The 19,179-nt window shown below is 34.0% G+C and overlaps 1 protein-coding gene across 9 annotated transcripts in view; it reads left to right on the top strand.

Annotated features, from left to right (window-relative positions):
- PRKACB (protein kinase cAMP-activated catalytic subunit beta) overlaps nucleotides 1-19,179 on the top strand; it is a 115,811-nt gene that overhangs the window by 71,417 nt on the left and 25,215 nt on the right. For all 9 annotated transcript variants that reach the window (XM_021096363.1, XM_021096361.1, XM_021096364.1 and 6 more), the window contains 5 exons: nucleotides 1,823-1,951; nucleotides 11,737-11,835; nucleotides 12,974-13,056; nucleotides 17,194-17,320; nucleotides 18,235-18,330. In XM_021096363.1, coding sequence (XP_020952022.1) covers nucleotides 1,823-1,951; nucleotides 11,737-11,835; nucleotides 12,974-13,056; nucleotides 17,194-17,320; nucleotides 18,235-18,330 — 534 coding nt within the window. The remainder of the gene's footprint in view (nucleotides 1-1,822; nucleotides 1,952-11,736; nucleotides 11,836-12,973; nucleotides 13,057-17,193; nucleotides 17,321-18,234; nucleotides 18,331-19,179) is intronic.

Below are 19,179 nucleotides of genomic sequence, written 5' to 3'. Positions count from 1 at the left end.
TCTTTTTTCCTAGTACAGAAATCCTATTCCAGATATTTTTTCACTAAAAAAATTTATTCCTAAATAAAATGTTGTTTTATGAAGAGTCCATCACTACCAAGATTCAGAGCATGACCTGTAATTGAAAACACAGTTACTCCAGTGAATACAAAAAGTTAGATATTATCTAACATGAAACATTATGGGAGGCGGAAAAAGATGGCATATTTATATGAAAAGCAATGGCTAACAGAAAGATATTCTCTTGTCTACTAATGAAGTTTATTTACATTATTTAGTTGGGAACTATATTAAACACTTCAATCCATTAATGTTGATAAAAACAAAAATTAACTATTAACCCCTTAATCAGAATTATAAGGAGTTTTTCTTTCTGTATTGGTCTAGAATCGCATGGCGATATAAAATTATTAGGTAAAGGAATTAAAGTATAATGAAAAGTTTTATAAGTAAAAACTTAGAGTTATTCGCTTTCTCTGTGATTCAATAAGAAGCTATAGGAGTTCCCATTGTGGCACAACAGAAACGAATCTGACTAGGAGCCATGAGATTGCAGGTTCGATCCCTGGCCTCGCTCAGTGGGTTAAGGATCTGGCATTGCCATGAGCTGTGGGGTGGGTCGCAGGCCGGCTCAGATCCTGCATTGCTGTGGCTGTGGGGTAGGCTGGCAGTTGTAGCTCCAATTTGACCTCTAGCCTGGGAACTTCCATATGCCATGGATGTGGCCCTAAAAAAAAAAAGAAAGAAGGAAAGAAAGAAAAAAATGAGAAGCTATGATGTGTCTCCAAAGGCAAAGTTTGATTTGCAAGAGATTAAGTCCAACTATGGTGAATTCCAGTAACTATCCAAATTCCTCACTTATAAAAGAATCATATTGCATCACATTTTTCCCAAGCTTAACACTGTACAGACTGCCCTTTGGAAATATTTTTTCTGAGATTTCCATAGAGACCTTTTTAATGAAAACCTATTAAACAAATGGGTCAACAATACTTGGTGCTATTTAGCACATAATTTGTTCCTAGTAATTTTCATTTTGTTGTGGCAGCAACAAATTCAATAGATTGATGCCTCCAGTTCTTTGCTTCTGTGTTGTAGTTGAAGCCAAACAAAGATGTTTGCTTATAACAAAGCATCTATTCAAGGAGAGAAAAAGACTGATTATTGTTCTAGAACTCTGATTTTTGGTTATCTTTGTGGGAGTGAGGAACTCTTTTTACCTTATTGTAACTTTTTTAGGTAATACTGGGTTATTATCAAATCAGAGAGAGAAAGCCATTAGAATCTCTCATGCTGTTATTATGTAGTTCTATAAGCTTATATAAGGATAGAAATGAAGTAAGACAGTGCTTTCTTCAGCAGTAACTCTAGTAAAAGGACTCTAATCCTCAGCTTACCTATTTATTACAATTCTTTGCAAGCACACTAAGACTATGTGGCTTCCATGATTGTATACTTCTGGTCAATTGTAGTTACTAAAACACGGAACTAATTTACCAGAAGTCCAATATTACGCAAACATGAAACAAGCTGATTATATAATCATAATAAGCTGAGGTTCTTATTTCCTCATGTAACTGTTGTACTTTGTTGTGCCATGTAAGTCTCTTCTCAAATATTAGATCCTGTCTTATTCAAAAGGAAAAATAGAACCAATAACCTAGAATTTCATAGTCTCTTTGTATTGTTTTTATTTTTTCTTTGTATTGTTTTTAAATAGTTATAAATTATTCTGATAATATACCACTAAATATATTATAGTTATCATAGTATTCTTATGAAAATTTCTAATTTTAAAGTTTATTTTTTCATGTATATGTAGAATAATGCCGGGCTGGAGGATTTTGAGAGGAAAAAAACCCTTGGCACAGGTTCATTTGGAAGAGTCATGTTGGTGAAACATAAAGCCACTGAACAGTATTATGCAATGAAGATCTTAGATAAGCAGAAGGTTAGTGTATTCATTGTTATTTACCTGAATGGTAAATTTCCGTTTTGTCAGCTAGACTGTTAACATGCAATAGAATGACTTAACCATTAACACCTTCAGGTAATGTTATTGTCGCATTTAATTTTCATTCCTATCTATTGTAACTATATATATAGTTAATAATTTTAGTGTATGGATTATATTATCATTTCAATAAGTATTTATACATAATAGTATGTGTATATGTATGTTTGCTAACAATATTGAATTCTATATGTAAAGATCAGGCATCTCTACTACATTCTGCTTTGTGGAAAAATGCGGGGATCAATTACTTGATCCTTAGATCGAAGTAACAGAAACTGAGTGATTTTATTGTATGACTTATTTTGATAGTCAAAGCCCTATTGTTGAAGGCGATTGAGTTTAATTTAGAATGTAAGTTAAAGCAGAAAGAAATTGAAAACCTTCACGCTATAATAAATATCAAATCATTACATTGTAAAACCTGAAACTAATAATGTTATGTGTCAGTTATATCTAAAGGAAATTAATTCAAAAATAAATGTTAAACATTTTTTTGTGTATTGGTGTTAACTGGGTTATTCATGCTTTAAATATTAAGCTTCTATTTGTCTAGTAATCACAATTGAGGGAAAAATAAAAAAAAAGTGGCAAATCTTGATTTGTTATCTTATAGATATTATGTTCCTAAGAATGATATTTTGGTTTGCTGAAATATAGATAGGAAAATATGGACGGAAAGTACTGAACTAGTAGTCAGAGTTACAGATAGTGGGTAAACTAATGCTAGCCAATAGACATATAATGAGTCATATATGTCATTTAAAGTTTGTTGGTACCTATATTTAAAAAATAGAAAGTAGTTGAAATTAATCATAATAGATTTATTTATCCCAATGTTATCTAAAATATTGTAATATATGACTAATATAAAAATTGCTGAGATGTTTCATATTCTTTAATACCAAGTTTTTGAAATCTGATGTATGTTTTATACTTCAAATATATCTCCGTTCAAATTAGCCACGTTTCGATAACCACATGTGGCTAATGGCTGCTATATTGGACAGCATAGGATTGGACTGGTCTCAGGTTTCTGTCCGACCCCTACTTTAAAACAAAGAATGAAACTAACCTCTAAGGAGTTGCCATCATGGCTCAGCATATTAAGGACCTGACATATTTCTGCGTGATAATGCAGGTCCACTCAGTGGGTTAAGAATCTAAAGTCTCCATAAGCCATGGTGTAGGTCACAGATATGGCTAAGATGGAGTGTTGCTATGGCTGTGTCGTAGGCCCCAGCTTTGATTCGACCCCTGTCCTGGGAACTTCCATATGCCACAGGTGCAGCCAGGTACAGCCGTAAAAAGGAAAAAAACAAAAAAGACTAACCTCTTATGTGAGATGGAGGCTTAAGTCTCTCTAAAATTAAATACACCCATACAAACATTTGCGCATCTTTGACAACTTCCCTCTTTCACATCTTTTCTAACCTCTTCTTAAAAAACTCATTTAATCACTAACTCCCTTTGAATTCTTCCTTTGAATTCTTTTAATTCTTCTTTTGAATTCTATCTAACTTCCTTTTAATTCTTCAACCCACAACAATTCAGCTGTCTCCTTATTAACTTCTACCTCTTGCTACTCTACTGAAATGGTACTTCCATGCATCACCAATCCAGTGACCTACCCCAAATCTAGTGAACTCTTTGTGCATCCTATGTGACTTTTTTAGAGCCTATGACTGTACTGACTGCTGCCTTGAAAATGTCTTGTTCCTGGACTTTTGGAACCCCATGCTCTTCTGATTATACTCTTTCCTTTCTGGACTCTTCTTGTTCATGTGCCTTTTCCTGTTCTATTTTTTCCTTCTGTCTTCTCTTTAAAGATTGCTAATCTCAATCTCCATAGTATCCACCATTCCTGTTTTCTTTTTCTATACCTTCTCCCTTTGTACTCTTATCCAAGCTTCAATTCATCCTTGAACTCTGCACTCCTAATTTGTACAATCTGAGCACGGAGCTCTTAGAGATCAGCTAGTTCTTACCCTGATTGTCTTGATGAGGTAATTGGATCTCAGAGAGGGTAAGTGACTAGTATACTTGTATTGCTAGTATAACAACAAAATATTCAAATTTATTTATTTGTTTGTTTCTTTGTTTGAAACACAGTTGACTTATAAAACTATTTACAGGTGCCCAAGTAGTGATTTGATAATTCTGTATGTTACAAAATGATCACCATGCTAAGTCGTAACCATCTGTCACTACACAAAGTTATCATATTGTTGATCATAATCCCTATGCAGTGCATTTTATACCTGTGACTCATTTATTTTATAACTTTTTTTCTTAAACTCCTAAAGTCTGTATCCTTTAATTCTCCCTTACCTATATCATTCATCCCCCAGCATCCCCTCCGAGTTCTCTGTATCTATGAATCTGCTTCTGCTTTGTTTGTGCTTTTGTTTTTTTAATTCTACATATAAGTGAAATCAAATGGTATTTCTCTTTGTTTCTCTTGACTTATTTTACTTAGCATGTTACCCTCATGCCCTCTAGGTCCATCCTATGTTGTCTCAACTGGCAAGATTTCCTTCATTTTTATGGTTGAGTATATTCCATTTTATATTCCATTTATAGTCCATGTTCTTTATCCATCCATCTATTAATAGACACTTAGGTTGTTTCCATATTTTGGCTATTATAAATAGTGCTGCAGTGAATATAAGGGTGTATATATCTTTTTGAATTAGTGTTTTTGTGTTCTTTGGAAAAATACTCAGAAGTAGAACTGCTGGATTGAATGGGAGTTCTACTTTTAATTTTTTGAGGAACCTCCATGCTGTTTTCCATAGTGACTGTACCAACTTACTCACACCAGTAGTGCATGAGGATTCCTTTTTCTTCACATGCTTATCAACACTAGTTGTGACTTTTTGATAATAGCATTCTGAAAGACTTGAGGTGATATCTCATTGTAGTTTTGATTTGTATTTCCCTGATGATTAGTGATATTGAGCATTTTTTCACATGCCCGTTGACTATCTGTCTGTTTTCTTTGAAAAAATGTCTACTCAGGTCTTCTGCCCATTTTCAGTCATGCTCTTTCTTTGATGTTGAGTTATATGAGTTTTTGGTATATTTTGGATATTAACTCTTCTCAGATATCTGATGGCAGATATCTTCTCCCATTCAGTGCTGCCTTTTTGTTTTTTCATAGATCCCTTCACTTTGAGAAGCTTTTTAATTTGATGCAGTCCCATTTGTTTAGTTTTGGTTTTGTTTCCCTTGTCTGAAGAGACATATCCCAAAAAACTTTGCTAAGACCGATGTCAAAGAGCATACTACCTATGGTTCCTTCTAGGAGTTTTATAGTTTCAGAACTTACCTTTAAGTCCTTAATCCACTTTGAATTTATTCTTGTATATGGTGTGAGAAAAATAAATCCAGCTTGTTTCTTTTGTGTATACTGTTTAATTTTCCCAATACCATTTATTGAAGAGACTGTCTTTTTCCCATTGTATATTTTTTGCCTTCTTTCTTGTAGATTAATTGACCATATAAGGGTGAGGTTTTGTTCCTGGTTTTCTATGTGTCTATTTTTATACCAGTACCATACCTGTTTTGATTACTGTAGCTTTGTAGTATACTTTGAAATCAGGAAATATAATGCCTCCAGCTTTGTTTTTCTTTCTTAAGATTGTTTTGGCTATCAGGTTCATGTTTTCCATGTAAATTTTAGAATTATTTGGTCTGGTTCTGTGAAAAATGCCATTGATATTTTGATAGGGATTGTGCTGAATCTGTAGATTGACATGGGTAATTTGGCGATTTTTAACAATATTAAGTTTTCCAAATCATGAGCACAGTGTATCTTTCCATTTATTTGTGTCTTTTATCTATCTTTAATTGATGTCATTAGTGTGTTTTAGTTGTCCAAGGATAGGTTTTTACCTCCTCGGTTAGATTTATGTCTAGGTGTTTTATTCTTTTTTGATGCAGTTGTGAATGGGGATGTTTTAATTTCTCTGATACTTTGTTGTTAGCATATCTAAACGCAAATGATTTCTGTATATTAATTTTGTGTCCTGAAACATCACTGAAATAATTTGTAAGTTCTAATAGTTTTCCTGGCATCTAAAAATATTAAATGTTTAGCAGGGGGAAGTAAAAGTGCAGGGTTGTTAAAATGGGTTGTTAAAATGCATTCAAACTTAAGAGATCATCAACTTAAAATAACCATGTATATGTTTAGGTTCTTATATATAACACAAATTTCCTTGTAGCCACAAACCAAGAATCTATACTAAACACACACCAAAAAAAGAGGAAAGAATCCAAATATAACAATAAAGGTAGTCATCAAATCACAAGGGAAGAGAGCAAAAGAAGAAAAGAACAAAAAGCTATTTAAAAAAAAAGTTAACCTAATAGCAAATAAGTACATACCTATCAATAATTCTTTTAAACATAAATGGACCGAATAGTCCAATCAATATAGAGTGGCAAATGGAAAAAAGAAAAAGACCCATATATATGCTGCCTACAAGAGACTCACTTCAGATCTAAAGACACACACACACTGACAGTGAGGGGATGGAAGAAGATATTCCATGCAAATGGAAATAAAAAGAAAGCTTAGATGGCAATATTTATATCAGACAAAATAGACTTTAAAACAAAGACTGTAACAGGAAACAAAAAAGGACATTACATGATGACAAAGGAGTCAATCCCCAAGAAGTAATAAAAATTGTAAATATGTATGCACCTACCATAGGAGCAGCTAAGTGTGTATGGCAAATATTAACAAAGGAAGAAATCGAAGGTAACATATTAACAGTAGGGGACTTTAATTTCCCACCTAAATCAGTGGACAGATTGAGATAGAAAATCAATAAAGAAACACTGCCCTTAGCTGACACATTAGATCAGATTGACTTGATAGATGTATATAGAAAATTCCATCCCAAAGCATAGAATACACATTCTTTTCAAGTGCACATGGAAATTCTCCAGGATAGATCAATGCCATGCTACAAACCAAGTCTTAATAAATTTAAGAAGATTAAAATTATATCAAGCATCTTTTTTTATTACAATTATGTGAAACTAGAACTCAACTACAAAAAAAAAAAAAAAAAACCCTACAAAACCACAAATCCGTGGAAGCTAAACCGTGTGCTACTAAGTAGTCATTGGATTACTGAAAAAAAGTGGAAATCAGAAAATGTCTGGAGACAAACGAAAATGAAACACAGTGATCCAAAATCCGTGGAAAGGACTCAGCAAAAGCATTTCTAAGAGGGAAGATAATAGTGATACTAGTCTACCTCAGGTAACAAGAAAATTGTCGAATAACCTAATCTTACATGTAAAGGAACTAGAAAAGGAAGAATAAACAAAACCCAAAGTTAGTAGAAGGAAAGAAATCATAAAGATCAGAGCAGAAATAAATGAAATAGAGACTCACAAAATATATACATATATATATTTATATATATATAAAAGATCAATGAAACTAAAACCTGATTCTTAGAAGAGCCTCCTTGCCTGCCTGCTTGGATCTCTCACAAGCATCCTATCTTAATAAATCTGATTCTTACCTATAAAAAATAAAATAAAACCTGATTCTTACACAAAATTAATTTTTTTTTTTTTTTTTTGTCTTTCTGCCTTTTCTAGGGCTGCCCCTATGGCATATGGAGGTTCCCAGGCTAGGAGTCTAATTGGAGCTATAGCCGCTGGCCTATGCCAGAGCCACATCAATGCCAGATCCGAGCCACATCTGCAACCTACACCACAGCTCACGGCAACACCAGATCCTTAACCCACTGAGCAAGGCCAGGGATTGAACCTGCAACCTCATGGTTCCTAGTCGGATTCGTTAACCACTGAGACATGATGGGAACTCCCCAAATTAATTTTTTAAAAAAGCTTTAGCCAGACTCAGCCCAAGTAAATAAAATCAGAAACATAAAAGAAGTTACAATTGACATCACAGAAATACAAAGGATCATGAGAGTTTACTATGAACAGTTGTATGCCAATAAAATGTACAACCTAGAAGAAATTAATAAATTCCAAGAAACATAAACTCTCTCAAGAATGAATCAGGAAGAAATACAAAATATGAACAGACAGATTACCAGTAATGAAATTGAATTGGTAATAAAAAAAAAAAAACTCCCAACAAGCAAAAGTTCAGACCAGATTAATTCTACCAAACATTTAAAAAAGAGTTTACATCTGTCTTTCTCGAACTGTTCCAAAAAGTTTCAAGAGGTAGGAATGCTTCCATAATCATTCACTGAGGCCAGCATCACCCTGTTACCAAAACCAGAAAAAGATACCATAAAGAAAAGAAAATTATAGGCCAGTATCACTGATGAACACAGATGCAAAAATCCTCAACAGAATATTAGCAAACCAAATTCGGTATATTAAAAGGATATGTTAAAACGATCATACACCATGATCAAGTTGGATTTATCCCAGGAATGCAAGGATGGTTCATCATCCTCAAAATCAATGTGACATACCACATTAACAAATTGAAGAATAAAAATCATAAGATCATCTCAGATGCAGAAAAAAATTTTGACAAAAGTCAGCATTCATATATGACAAAAATCCTCAACAAAGTGTGTATAGAGAGAACCTTAACAAAGTACAAGCGAAAAATGACAAGCCTACAGCCAACATTCATCCTTTGCTGGTGAACTGAAAGCATTTCCTCTAAGATCAGGAACAAGACAAGGATGCCCACTCTCTCCACTTTATTCAATATAGTGTTGGAAGTGCCAGTCACAGCAAACAGACAAAAAAAAGAAACAAAGGGAATCCAAATTAGAAAGGAAAAAGTACAACTGCCACTATTGGCAAATGACATGATACTATATGAAATTTAATATATTTTTATTAGAGCTATTATTAAAATGTTACTACCTGTATATTCCCTAATATTTTATATTTGTTTCTTAAGGAGTTAATAGAATATTGTAGTGATAAACATTAAAAGAATTATAAAATATACCATTTTTATGCTTTGTAGTATTTAGAGGAGTTTTAAATACTTTTTGATAAAGATAACTTGTTAAGTAAGGTACTGAGAAGGCTACCTCATTGGCTGAATCTTGGTGAGACAGCATTTCCCAAGAGAATAGCTGGCATTTTAAGTCATTTCTGCTATAGCGATGTTCTGGATCTATTCATAATTAGGTAGAATCTTTATGTTCTGAATTTCTTTCAAGTTTGTTTATTATAATTTGATAAGTAATAAAATAATATTCCATAATAACTTTTCTGTTAATAAAACCACAAATCTTTAACTCTTTGGTCTTCTGTCTTACAGTGAATGTATGGAGCAAAAGGGAGAAAACCAATGTAGAAGTCAAATCACACTTTTTTATTCTATACTGTATGTCTAGCATAGATAGGTACTTTATCAGTGAATCTTATCAGCAGTTTTATATGACATTAAATTCCCCTTTAAGCCCATAACCTATTTAAGTAATTTTGCCAAAGTCAAAGTCAAACAGCTAACTAGAAATTTGAACAAGGTTTGTCTGATTTCTATAACTCTATTCCTTTTTAATTTTTCCTTTGAAGTATATTCGTTATATATATTCTAAGATTCTACCACCATGTAGTTTGGTCCCTCACTATAATGTTAACTAGACTTCCAAAATAGCGTCTTAATTTATTTCCACAACCCCAGACTTTTCCCCTTGTACTAATTCACCTTCCTCATTGCCAATGAAATTTTCTTACCATGTCATATCATTTCACTTACTGAAAAAGCTTCCTGGTGTTTATTAAATGAAGTCAGAATTCCGCAGCCTACTCTGGAACACTTTATAATTTTCTTCCAAACTCTTCTACAGTCTTACTTCACACTATTTCCCTCCATGTCCTCTATTCTCTACTTCTCTGACTGAAACTTGACTCACGGGAGTATTTGGGTGCTATACTGGGTGATGCAGGGTAGTATGTGATGATATATTAACTGTCATCCATATTAGTAACTTCTCGGGTGTTTGGCTAAAAAAAGGTCAGTTATCATTTATAAATGCTTTTAACTATAAATTAACGATAAATATTCAGAAGTAAATATGAATTTTATTTGAACTTTGAAAATAAAATGTGGACTATATTCCCTAGGGTACTTGTTAACTTTTCTCTGCTATTTTGGTATACTTAATTACCAAATTTTGAGAAGCATTGGCCTAAGTTATAACCAAATGGACTTAGTGATCAGACTTACCTTTTTTTCCTTCAGATTTATTAATATATAATTGATTTATAGCATGGTATAAGTAATGATTTGATTTATATAACATCATGAAATGATTACCATAATAATTTTAGAAGTAATATCCATTACTTCATAGATACAAAATACCAAATTTTTTTCTTTACTCAGAATTATTTTTATACTATAATTTTATATCCTAATAATGGATGTTATCTTTAATTACCTTATTCATGTTTAACTTCTTGAGTTCTGTGACTGCCTCACACTGACAATAAGCCTCTATCCAGAAAAAAATGCCATCTCCAATGATTTACACATATACAAGACAATCTATGTTTCCTTAAGGTCAACTTTTTTCCTTAAATCCGGAATAGAATCACATGTGGGATAGAACCATTGTCTTCATGAAGTCAAGATAACTTACTTTCCCTGCTTTGTACCTGATTGATTAGACAATCGATTGGAAGCTTGGTTAATCCTATATGACTTAAATGTATTATTGTCGAAATTTTGTAGCTATGCAAACTGAATTTTTAGGATTTGTTCCTGCATTTACTTAGGTATTATGCACTTAGATATCACGCACTCCACAGAAACAGATGATGTGAGCTTCCTCCTTCCCATATGTATTGAATTCAGAGAAGGAGCACCAGACCTGAGGCGTCTGGGCTCCAACAAGCCACCCTTGCCTTTTGCCCACTTAGGCCTCACCTTGACCTAGGGCAAGTGAGGCCCTATTCTCACCAAAGATCTCTGGGCTCTGGTGTTTTGCAGGGAAATTCCCTAGCTTGAACCACACTCCCAACGTGTTCTACCCAGTGGAGAAACCGGATTTGGCATGCAAATGGATTCTCTTCACAAAGGCACTAAATCCTTTGGTTCCTTTTTTATCCACTGTTTTTTCCTTATTGACTTTTCATCAATCTTTAGTTTCCTTGCTTATCTTTTTAAGATTTAAAATCAATACATGCTTATTACAGTAATTTCTGACAACTCTTAGTGGACTATAAAGCATTAGGAGCTAAATATTTTTACATACTTTTTAAGTCATTTATTATGAGTCTCTTTTTTCTTAGCTCTTGTGTCTTTTTCTCTCTCTCTCTCATCTCTCTCTCTCTTTTTTTAGGGGGGCTCCACCTGTGTCTTATAGAAGTTCCCAGGCAAGGGGTCAAATTCAAGCTGTAGCTGCTGGCCACAGCCACAGCAACACAGGATCTGAGCCATTCTGGGACCTACACCTCAGCTCAAGGTAATGCTGGAACCTTAACCCACTGAGCAAGGCCAGGGATCAAATCTACATCCTCATGAATACTAGTTGTGTTTCTTACTGCAGAGCCACAACGGGAATTCCCTTAGCTCTTGTTTCTTAGCTGAAAATTATACTTGACCTTCTTAAGACCAAGTTTTAAACTTCTGTTAGATTTTTCATTTGAACCTGATAAGCCACTTTTTTCATTTTAAAATTACAGTAACTTTTAAATTTTATTCAAACATATTAAATATTTTTTTCTCTCGATTACAGGTTGTTAAGCTGAAGCAAATAGAGCATACTTTGAATGAGAAAAGAATATTACAGGCAGTGAATTTTCCTTTTCTTGTTCGACTGGAGTATTCTTTTAAGGTAAATTTTATTTATATCCAAATAAAATATCTTCAACCTCATTTTTTTAAAGTATGAAGCAATAATAGGATTCTAATCTAGATGATAGCCCTGCAGATGAATAAACAAAAAAGTAACAGATTTTATGTAATTAAATCTTGTGCTTAAAAACATAGATGGCATTTGAAAAGGTTTTGGTTCTCTTTGAGGAAATTGTTAAAGGTAATGCATAATTTTTCATGAGATAGTGTTATAAAATCAAGTGTTTCAGTTTATCAAAATTCATAGTAATATCTTTTTATGCAGCTCTTACACCGATGCAAGTGAGTACACCACATACTTTCTTCTCTTGAAACTTTTATGCTGCAACCTTATCATCTTCTTATTCTAGCCTTTTCATTTATTTGAAGCAAAGTAGTCTTTGGTCCTCTGCTTAAGTGACTCATAAAGTTGCACAAGATTTATTCTTGCTCTCACAGCAGAAATTGACACAACACTATAAATCAACCATACTCTAATAAAAAAAAGAAACAATGTATAGAAGAACATATTAATTCAAATTGAATAGAAAACAACAGGAAATTTTTTTAATAAAAAAGAGGGACTTCATTATTAAAAAAAGATTTATTCTTGAGGTTGGCAGCTTTTCAGCTTTTTTAAATGATACTTGGCATCTCCACCAATTGATTAATGTGAAACATTTTAACCTTTTTTCTTTTTCCTCCTTTATTCTGTAAATCAAATGAAACCAGTGTATTTAGGGTGATGGTAAAAATCATTAATCTGACTTAATTTAGAACATAAAATGTAAATATTCTTACTTTTTCAAATTTTTAACTTTTGTTTACACTATAGCATTAAGTCATTGACACAGTGTTTAGTTGTTCAAAAGTTAAGTGTTCCCTGTAAGAGTAGGAATAGCAAAAATCCCAGGCTGATCTGTGGCAAGAGTACCAGGGGAAAAAAAAAAATAAGTGTCCTACTGAGAAAAGTTAGAGCATTTTCCATTTATTATCTATTTCCCAATGTTAGTGACCTATTAGATACATTATTAACTTTGTATTTTTCTATTGAACATGGAATTATCTTAAAATATATTCTTGAGAAATAATCTAGGTTTCATAATTTTGATTTATTTATCCTTTTTATTTGTTCATAGGATAATTCTAATTTATACATGGTTATGGAATATGTCCCTGGCGGTGAAATGTTTTCACATCTAAGAAGAATTGGAAGGTTCAGGTAACTAATGCTTTATATTTCTCAAATTTTTATATTACTGTGTATTTGTTTTAAACCAAAATTTTAAGTTTTTGCTGTGCCTAAAATTTATTTAACTTAGTAATATTTTAGCTATATGAGGAATTACCTGGAAACGTTAATAAGAGGCCACACCATACTGAGTTTTAAGAATTAAATAAAAGCACGATGATTGCAGTTTAAATATTCTACCATTGGTAGTTATTATGAGACTCCATTATTTGAAGAATTTCCAGATACTGCGAAAATTAATTGAATTTAAATCAGTATTTATTGAACAAATAATAATGTATCTTTGAGGAAGAGATTTGTGTAAGGATAAAGATAAAAAGAATATATAGAAAAGATAATCAGGGTATCATAATGATAGAATTATGAAAGTTATGTACAAATTTAATTCTTCTTATTGTTGTGGCCAAGTTGAGTTTTAAACATATGTATATAATTTAAAAGAGTTCGTAATAGAGAAGCTGGAAGTCAGGGACCCCCTGGACTTACTAGCTCCTCTCTAGGCAAACCCACTGAACAGAGCATTCCTGGAGAACTTGGTGCTCCCGGCCCCTCTGGAGCAGCAAGTGAGAGAGGTTTTCCCAGCAAACATGGTGAGCCTGATCCCCCTGGCCCTGCTGGATGATGGCCAACTTGGTGCTTAAGACGATGCTGGTCCTCCTGGCCCCATTGGTACTATTGGTGCTTCTGGACCCAAAGGTGCTCATAGAAGAGCTGGTCCTCCTGATGTTACTGATTTCACCATACGCTGTTTAATCTCTAAGGTGGCTGGGAAAATAATATTAACCAGAGCAACATTGAAAAGGGACAGTTTGCCAGGTGTTTTGCTCCTTCCCTAGGCAGGTCTACGCCCTCTCTCAGCAGGAAGTAGTTACTGAAGGGCCATCCCCCATTATCCCCTTTAAGCATAAAAGGGTAAAACACCTGGAGGGGGGAATGATAGGGATGGAGTAGGCACAGGTAGTTTTAGAAATCCCAGTAAAGGACCACAAATAACGAGAGAAACTTAGGGAACATTGGGGAATCACTGTAAGTTAATAAATTGCTCAAAAAAGCCATCAGAACAAGGCAGGCTTGCTTGACTAGTGGAAGTGCAAGAACTGCAGGCAAGAGTTTGAGGACTGCCCTTCTGCTGATTTTAATACACACCTTACTGGATACCTAGGAGGAGCTAGTACTCCCAGAAAGGAAGAGGCGGGCTTTCCAACCCCCACTCCCCTTGGAGGATAAAACTGTAGCCAACTGGATCCTTGGGGCAGTGCTTCTGTGCCTGCCTGCTTGCATCTCTCACAAGCATCCTATCCTAATAAATCTACTTCTTGCCTATCAAAATAACAATAATAATAATAAAATAAAAAGACTTTGTACCTAATCATTAGGTTATTACTAATAAGGTCACACCATTATTAAAATAGTTTAAAGATTGTATTAACAGTTTATAAGCTACTATTATTCATTAATAATCACTATTAAAATGAAGCTGAAACCAAGAGCAGGTCTACCTTCATTCAATACATTATATATTGGCATAATTTAAAATATCAGTATGGGAGTTCCCGTCGTGGCATGGTGGAAACGAATGCGACTAGGAACCATGAGGTTGCAGGTTCGATCCCTGGCCTTGCTCAGTGGCTTGAGGATCTGGTGTTGCTGTGAGCTCTGGTGTAGGTCGCAGGCGCGGCTCAGATCTGGTGTTGCCATGGCTCTGGCCTAGGCCAGCAGGCTGTAGCTCCGATTAGACCCCTAGCCTGGGAACCTGCATGTGCTTCAGGTGTGGCCCTAAAAAGACAAAAAAAGTAAATAAAATAAAAAAATAAAATATCAGTATGAATTCAAACAAGTTGAAGATGACAACTCAATTCATAAAAGGATGGTAGACTCTGATTTCCATGAGATCGATTCAGTAATGGGCCAACATGAGAGTTATTTTAGTTACCTAAGACCTAAGCTGAAATTCATTTATTGACCTAATTAATATGTATCAGGCACTGTGTTAATGCAGAGCCACTTCTGTTTATCTTAAATGAATTTTTTTCACCTCCTGTTATGCTCTCTTTCACCCCTTACCCAAGCAGGTCCAGAATCCTCATATTGCCCTATGATAATTTAAAGTTTTATACCAGAGTACCATACCCAAATCTGTCCTCAAAAAATATTTTATCCATTTTCTGTAATTACTAATTTCTTTCCTTTACAATTCCCCACACCCTTAATTATTTAATATTTGACACTAAGAGAAAAGCAAGTTGATTGACATAATTCACACAGAGACACTGTCTTTTCTAACATTTTACACATACTGTGTATACACTTGAAAGATTGCTAACTTCCATCTTTCAGACTCTGGGGCAGTGAGAAGACTGAGTTATTGTTGTATATGTCTCTAATCAGAATCTTCAGAGTCATTATGAATCTCTACTTAAATAATAACTGTCTAGACTTAAAACTGCTACAGCATTAAATGTTCCTATAGACTATTTGCTTTCAACTACAACAATTTGACTATGCATCTATGTAATGTTTGTGTACTTCCAGTCAAACACCAGTATGGAGATAAATATAAAATGCTGAGTGAATCTTAATATTTGTGATGATAAGCATATGATAATAAGCGCAACTTTTTGCCACACCTGCGGCATGTGGAGCTTCCCAGGCTAGGGGTTTAATCTGCGCTGCAGCTGCTGGCCTACACCACAGCCATAGCAACACCAGATCCCAGCTGCATCTGTGACCTACACCACAGCTCATGGCAACACTGGATCCTTAACCCACTGAGTGAGGCCACGGATCAAACCTGAATCCTCATGGATACTAGTCAGATTGATTTCGTCTGCGCCACGACGGGAACTCCAAGTGCATCTTTCATTAACAGATGTATGGAGAAAATAGGAGGGGACCTCCCAGGTCAAATGTTTCCAGAATTAGGGATAAATGTTTCAGTGACCAGGGTGATTCTTCCAATCTCCCTTTATAGTGTTCTCATTCCTTGTCATAGGCATAGCTTGTTAATGTTGGGATGGGGCTGGAACTGAAAGGGTATTATAAAATATTGCCACAAAAGAAGTGTGTTTCTTCACATTATTCATTCAGCAGATATTTGCTAAGCACTTGGTATATATCAGGATGTGACCTTGGAAATACAGTGAATGACAAGCAAAAGGAACAGCATATACAGTCTTTTTTTAGAATTCCTATTTCTGCTGCTACCAGATCACACTCATGCCAACCATCTTGAGGGAAATTCTATTCATAGTTGAAGTTGTTCACTGAGGACACAAATCTGAAAGTCATTGCATTTGATCAGGGAGATTAACAGAATTCAGTGTATACAATAGAAGATGAACTAGAAACACACTAGAAAATCAGTACATCCTTTTGGAGTAATACTCAGAATATGGCATCAAAATTACACTAATCCATCAGTTAGTTGAATCTATGCATCAAGAACTGTGTGTATTTACACAAATAAACAGATTATTCCTGTGTTTTAGCAAACATGCATAGTAAAAGATTTGGAAATTCAGATACCAAGATTGAATCTGTGGTTTCTGAATGAGATTATTGGTATCCTTATTCTTCATTAATTTTTTTTTTCCTATAATGAGCATGTATCACTTTTGTAATGGGAACAGCCTGGGTAAAAATGGCATAAATCTGCAGATTAATGCAGTTAGAGATTTCTGTGAAATGAAATTCTTTAAGTATTTGAAATGTATGAGAAAGGTAGGTAGATGGAACCTATCAACAGCAGCAATGGCCTGACAGTCTAACTGGTACTTTTCAATCATTCTCAAGGTCAGATATAATTATAAAGACACCAGTAACTTCTAATATGGTCAGCAATAATTGAAAATACAGTGAAAATCTGAGAGTTACATTTTTCAACATTTGCTGTCTACTAAGCAGATCAAAGTATTATTTAAAGATGATTTATAGATTTAATAAATATTTGGAAACTAACGAGATTCTTGACATGTTTAAAAGGAAAAAAAAAAAAAAAACAAGTTTTGCTCCCAAAACACTATTACCTCATGTTATTTTTTTGTATAATCTACTAACTGCTATATGTTAAACCATTTTACCAAAAGTCAATGTTTTTTTTCTTTATAGTGAACCCCATGCACGGTTCTATGCAGCTCAGATAGTGCTAACATTCGAGTACCTCCATTCACTAGACCTCATCTACAGAGATCTAAAACCTGAAAATCTCTTAATTGACCACCAAGGTTATATCCAGGTATGACGTGAACACATTATGTATAATGTATTTGAGAAAATACTAGGTAATAAGTTGTCTGTATTTAACCACACCTACCAATACTGGATTTTTTTTTTTCCCCTTTGGGGTAGACAGTTCTTCCTAATAGCTTAAATCTAGCTCATAGTTCTGTCACTATTACAGAAAACTAAGAGTTCCATTGAAGATAAAATCTGTTTTTATCCCCCAGATTCTATAGCTGTGAGCTGAGCACAGGCTCCTGCCTAAAGAAGTAATAGCTAAATTTGTGAGTACTCATTTAGTGCCAGGCATTATTTTAAGTGTCTTACTTACATCATCTCTATTAATTCTGATAAGACAATGAAGTATAACTACTACTATTATCTTCATTTTAAGGTTAATGAAATTAGGGCACAGCAAGGAAACACAGGTAGAGTTAGAATTTGAACCCAGACAGTGTGTCTCAAGAATCCGTGCTTTGTAAAGCTATGGTACAGCTGCCAAAGGAACCCCAGCTACCAATATTGAACTGGTAGCAGTGTTTTTCTTTCCATTTCTGCTGTTAATAGAATGGCACTCCTTTTTACACAGTTATCAATAGATTCTCCCAATGATGCTTTTGCACTTCTGATGCTGTATTTAACGGCAGAGGACATGCTAGACTTAAGGAACACTCCTATCATTGCTTCATTTTTATTAAAACCTTTTTTTTTTTTTTTTGGTTCATTTGTTTCTTTCTTTGAGTCAAGAAGGTTAAAGTATAGGTTGCTTTAACACTTCATTCACTAAATAGTGGCCTTCTTGGACTAGTCTCAGTTGCTCTGACTTAATTTTTTTTCATAGTATTAAGTTTAACACTGATTTTTAACTTTCAACTTAGGTACAGTAAATAATAAATGTTCACAAGTATTTGGGTTTTTTTTCTTTTATAGGTCACAGACTTTGGGTTTGCCAAAAGAGTTAAAGGCAGAACCTGGACATTATGTGGCACTCCAGAATATTTGGCTCCAGAAATAATTCTCAGCAAGGTATATTTATAATGTTGTTATGTAAGAAGTAGAAATATAAGGCATATGCTATCCAGTATTCTATGATGGTCTATGTGGGGAAAGAATCTGGAAAAGGATGGGTGTGTGTATATGTATAACTGAATCACTTTGTTGTACAGCATAAATTACCATAATATTGTAAATCAACTATACTTAAGAAAACGAAAAAAGAAAAAATAAATATAAGGCATGCATCACTGTGGATTTTTATTTTAAAAAACAGTTTACTGATCAAATTTTATGTTTATTTAATCTAAATTATGAATTTTATCTGTGCATAATTACTAAAAAGTAATTATTTAGAGTCTACCACTAATCCTAGAAGCTGTCAGTTTTAACTCTGGATCTGAGAGAATTAGTAGGACTAAATCTGACCTCTAGATCCATGTTTTGAAGCCAAAAGCATAGCCTTTTCATAATTACTTCTAATAAGAAGAGGGGAGGGAAGCCTTGCTCTGCATTATATACACCAAGAGGCAAACTAAAGATAACGTGTACTAGTTGTCACTTCTTCCTTTGTTTCAACTTTACCACTTAAATGAAAGAACTATATGTGAATTATTTTTTTAAACTTTAGTTTAAAAATAGTATTATAGCAAATGAATATAATCTTAAGACAGTTCTACTTTTCTAAACAGAGAAAATGTGATGAGAAATTTTTAATCATATCTGAAATGATGTTTTAACCTCTGTTTTCCTTTCTTCTGCCATCCTTTGGTGGAGAAAGCCAGAAAAGAAAAACTGATAATTGGGCATAGACAGGAACCAGGAAAGAGAAAGAGAACCTGCCTCAATACTTAGACACTCAATAACTACCTTCTGAATAAT

The sequence above is a fragment of the Sus scrofa genome, chromosome 6, assembly GCF_000003025.6.
Source record: "Sus scrofa isolate TJ Tabasco breed Duroc chromosome 6, Sscrofa11.1, whole genome shotgun sequence".
Classification (NCBI taxonomy): domain Eukaryota; kingdom Metazoa; phylum Chordata; class Mammalia; order Artiodactyla; family Suidae; genus Sus; species Sus scrofa.
The sequence above is the reverse complement of the archived record's forward strand: the minus strand, read 5'-3'. Positions and strand labels throughout refer to the sequence as shown.